Source organism: Penaeus monodon, chromosome 18, assembly GCF_015228065.2.
Source record: "Penaeus monodon isolate SGIC_2016 chromosome 18, NSTDA_Pmon_1, whole genome shotgun sequence".
Lineage (NCBI taxonomy): Eukaryota > Metazoa > Arthropoda > Malacostraca > Decapoda > Penaeidae > Penaeus > Penaeus monodon.
The window spans coordinates 42,376,640-42,381,639 of NC_051403.1; the positions used below are offsets into that span (position 1 = coordinate 42,376,640).

Here is a 5,000-nt window from a genome sequence, read left to right on the forward strand (position 1 = left end):
ATAAGTTTTGACGAGAACCAGTTGACCATCTTGAGCCCCTTGCGTTCTCAGTCTCAACTGTACGGTCAACAGATGGGGCGGCGGCGTGAAAGATAGGGCTATCCTCACGTAGGATGACGCTCTCAGAGTTGTAGGTATCGTAGCCACCTGGCAACCGTATCCTGACCACCCTGGTTCACATTTGCACTCGGGCTGTTCAACCCCGCCTTCGCAACGCCCATGTTCTCTGCAAGTTTTCACGACACGACGGCACGCCATTTCCTGGGACCTGCAACCGCTCTCACTGCCCTCACTATAGGCTGGCTCTCCAAGGTCTACCAGCTGCAACGAAACTATAAGACGGTCACTCATCTACTACATCCTCTCCTCTACCTTCACCAATCATGGAACGTATGATTATATGTAGAGCAGGTTAATAGTACCATTTAAATTCTACCTGACCGTTGATTCTTAGGTGTGAGATACAGCCGTCCAGGAAGTGCGAGGTAGGTTCTATAGTCCATCCGTGGTCAGCTAAGCGAAAGGGCGTGTTTGCTCTTCCACCCAACTGTAGGATTCCATGACCAAACCTAGGTCGGCCACCTGGCTCGTGTATATTCTTCCATGTAACTCGAGCCAGGCAGTGTGTATCCTCATGGCCGGAGTTTTGTACATTCCTAGTACATGGGTCTAAAATCATCATCACACCCTGTACAAAGCAAAGCAGATCTATCACATAATAAAACATAGAATAAAGTACCATATATTTATTACTTAATGTTAAATGTACATAATACACCAGTTATATCTTATTCAAAGGCAGTCTTCATTGTGTTCACGTACTTGCAAACAAGTGAACTTACCTTCGACTGCAGATGAATGCGAACAGTATGCCAATACCCATCATTAATAGTCGTGTTCAATTCTACTTTCAGAGGTCCACCTCGACCCTGTAGCAATAACTGAGGCATTCCTTGCCAAAGTTGCAGCACCATAATTGTTGACGAAGTATCAGGAGTTCGAGGTTTGGAAGACAGTGGCCCTGAATACATTACAAGGCCTTCTTGCTGACGAGTAAGGATACGAATGGATATCGTGGTAGGTAAACAAGAAGGAAGAGGGCGAACCCAAGTCCATCCCTTTCCGAAGAAGGTGCGGGCGAGGATCTTGCACCTGGAACCCCACGATTCACCTGGGCAGATGCACCTGCAACATGTATGTAGTAAGTAATCAGGTATAAAGTCTCTCTGAAACGAATTAGATTAATGGCAGTTTATTTTTTTTTAATAACATGGGTTTTCCGCTTATAATATTGCTAGTACTACCTTCTTGCTGAATATTCATTTGACATTTGTTATATATATATCTGTTTTTATATGCATTGCCACTAAAAATACATTATTGTCTTAAAAGTTTACAGTATTCTGCCATACATTTACAAATTACAATTCCATTTAAAAGTGTTACCCAAACGGCATCTACAATAATAAAACGGAAAACAATAATAGGAAAGTATCACCATTATCAGTATGTTTTAATCTCAAGCTGAAACATTACTGACCATATAAAGTTGAGAAATATGCAACTTACTTATTGGGTGCTGGTGTTTTAGGACATATCCCTCCATTGAGACAAGTGCTGGAACTTGTGCAATATTCGGCCTCGTAAATGTAGCAATCGTTGGTGCGAGTGAGGCGCGGAGTCACCAGTGAGGTGGCATTAATATCCACCACCTGTTGAAACAGCAACAGGTTAATAATAGTATGTCCGTCTTTTTTTCTAACTTTCCCTTTTCCCACTCCTAGGAATGGTCTTTATTTCTTTATTTTTTTGGGCCTATTAAAGAAAGAAAGAAAGAAAGAAAAGAAACCCTTGATTTGATTTTTTCTTAGGTATAATGAGGAAAAGAACATGAAAAAAAAATATATACAAATTAACCATAAATTTCTCCTACAAATCTTATACCCATTAGATAAAGACTCAAATGTTAGATAAGACTCAAAATATCAAACCATTTATAATATATATATATATATATATATATATATATATATATATATATATATATATATATATATATATATATATGAAAGGCAAAATGATACATAACTTGATATTTTCACTTTTTTCAACCATCGCAATAAAATAAGATTTCCTCTATAAAAAGACATATCCTGTACTTTCGTACTGTGGAAATAATGCAAACCTCATACAAGAGTATACCTGTCTATAGGTAATATTTTTTTCTGCTAAAGTGTAGTTAATTTTCCCCTACTGACTGAAGCATTTTAGTAAAAAAAATATTGCTTCATATTCCAGAGAAGTAATCATTAGCTGATATCTATCTGTTATATGTATTATGTTTTGTCAGTCAATGCATACTGTCTATGTTCAAACAGAGAATATTACCTGCTTGTCGCAGAACGGAACTTACCTAGTGGAATGCAAAAGCTAACGCTTAGCAGATACTTTTAAATTGCTACATAAGGTCAATCACTGCTGCGAGATGTGTATTTACCGGGCACATGTGACTTGTATTTTCCGGTTATAGATAGGATATTACATCTTATTTAACTGAATTTACACAACAACGGTGATTTATATTCTGCACGAAGGAAATAATAGACATAATTCCTTTGGCAGGTCTTGCCTACGTTCTTCAAGACGGAACTAACTATAACATGATACTACATATTTGCGTGAAGAGATCACCAATAAGATATAAAGGTGACCATTATTTACTTGTCAAGCGAGACCATTAAACGGGTGCGCCATGCTTATATACTGCATGCATAAGGCCAAGAAAATCCTTCACCTGCAGTGGAAGTGCAGTGGAAGCAAGGGAGGCCACGAAGGACGACTCCTGGAGGTCGTTGGTACGGCTGTGCAGAAGAGAAGAATTCTCGGATCGCCAGGACTCGTCTGCATCTTCAAAGTCGTCCATGATTACTTTCAGCCTCGTCATCTCCCACACCTGTCAAGTACATTCAATTTTAGTTGTTGTGTTGTATCTTTATTCGTTTACTAGTAGACCCCATCACTCGTATCTCATAAAGTGTCGAATTAAGTGTGGACGTATCAACGACAATAAACAAAAGGGATAGTAGTATTGTATATATATCACCCAAAGATTACACTTACTTTCCATATTTGAAGGTCAATGAGGCCACGCAGCTTAACAGGGTCCACAAATCTTCCACTGTTCTCCTTAACACTAATCCACACACAAGACAAAGGACTAAGATGATGATAATGATGATAATAATCTTTCGTCCTTTCCGTGTTATCTCCATCAGCTGTGTGTGATCTGGAGCGATTCCTTTGTTGGCGTGATGGGTGTCGAAAGTCCGAGACACTCACTACTTCGACGGTATGAGTGAATTCGCCAACGACCTTCAAGACACTCTGGACTAATCTACCCAACACACCTCCACCACTCTGCAACGGAAAGCTTCGATGTAATAATTTCCACGAATCAAAATTATAATGGCGTTTATATTTAACTTCAAATGTGCACCATTATGTATCTTCTTTTATTTCTACCAAAACATATACCAGAATAAGAATTAGACACTCAATTAATAAAATATATTAGGAATTAACACTTACAATAATAACAGCTAGTCAATCGCGCATTATATAAATATGTATGTATATATATATATATATATATATATATATATATATATATATATAATATATATATATATATATCTGTCCTGGGTAAGACAATAAACTGCACCCTGGGGTTCCCTTGAACAAGGATAGCACCCTATTAGCTCCCTATACCAGGGTTACGGTGAAAATGTCGGCAGCAGGGCAGTGGATATCTGGTGAAAACACCTTCAGTTCTACTGATTACTGGCTTCACCAAATAATATGTCTGGCGTATTACAGTGTAACTGTTTTAAAGCGGCAGAGATAGTTCCTCCTAGTTAGTTGGAGACTGCGAGTTGAGAAGGAGCCTGGGGGATTCCACTAAACTTTTATTTTCTCCTGACAAACCTCTACGCCAATGATTAAATACAGAAATTATAATTGATACCACATCGCCCGTCGCGTGGGTTATCAAGGGGCGCGTTAGTCAGTGGGCAACCAGGCTGACAATGTTAAACATGCATCTGGAAGACAAAGAAGATAAAGAAAACATGTCCAATTAAGAAACACATTAAAAATCAGAACGTGGAACGTAAGGAAAATGAAAGAGATGGGTAAATTACATACCGTCTGTAACGAAATGGATAGATACAACATTCAAATACTAGGAATAAGTGAGACCAATTGGAAAAGTAATGGAAGTTTCAAAACTAAAGAAAACAAGACAGTTCTTTTTTCTGGAAAAGATGAAGGAAATTATAAGCACGGAGTTGCTATGATTCTCACGAAAAAACTGCAAATGCACTAATTGGGTACAGCCCAATAAATGATCGCATTTTAAAAGTCAGAATACAAGCAAAACCTCATAATATTAGTATTATACAATGCTATGCACCAACCAATATTGCAAGTGATGAAGAAATGGAAAATTTTTATAACTCTCTCCAAGATACTTTAGACACAATCCCTAACAGAGATGTAAAAATAATCATGGGAGACCTCAACGCCAAAGTAGGAAAAAATGATCTAAAAAATGACACCTGTGGAAAATTCGGCCTTGGAGATATAAATGAAAGAGGTAAAGATTTTATTGAATTCTGTAGTACAAACAATCTAGTTATAGCCAATACATTGTTCCAACACCACCCAAGACACTTGTACACGTGGTTTTCACCAGACAAAAGAACACGCAACCAAATTGACTACATTGTGCTGAAACCAAAAATGGAAAAGTTGCATAAAAAATGCCAAGACAAGACCTGGTGCCGACTGCAACAGTGACCACCAACTACTAACTATCGACTTTCAAATAAGACTCAAAAAGATGGAGCGTCCAACACCACCTCTAAAGCTCGACTACAAAACTCTTGATAACAATTACAGAATTACAGTGTCAAACAAATTTGAATAACTCATCAATGTGA

General features: G+C 38.1%; 1 protein-coding gene across 1 annotated transcript in view; it reads right to left on the reverse strand.

The window, feature by feature from the left end:
• Positions 1–5,000, reverse strand: part of LOC119584790 (putative neural-cadherin 2) — a 30,511-nt gene that overhangs the window by 4,664 nt on the left and 20,847 nt on the right. Inside the window, exons 13-18 of the mRNA XM_037933437.1 lie at positions 3,121–3,417; positions 2,795–2,953; positions 1,570–1,712; positions 843–1,185; positions 437–688; positions 1–321 (exon numbers count right to left, since the gene is read on the reverse strand). The exon at positions 1–321 is cut by the window's left edge and continues 27 nt beyond it. Of these exons, the coding sequence (XP_037789365.1) occupies positions 1–321; positions 437–688; positions 843–1,185; positions 1,570–1,712; positions 2,795–2,953; positions 3,121–3,417 (1,515 nt within the window). The remainder of the gene's footprint in view (positions 322–436; positions 689–842; positions 1,186–1,569; positions 1,713–2,794; positions 2,954–3,120; positions 3,418–5,000) is intronic.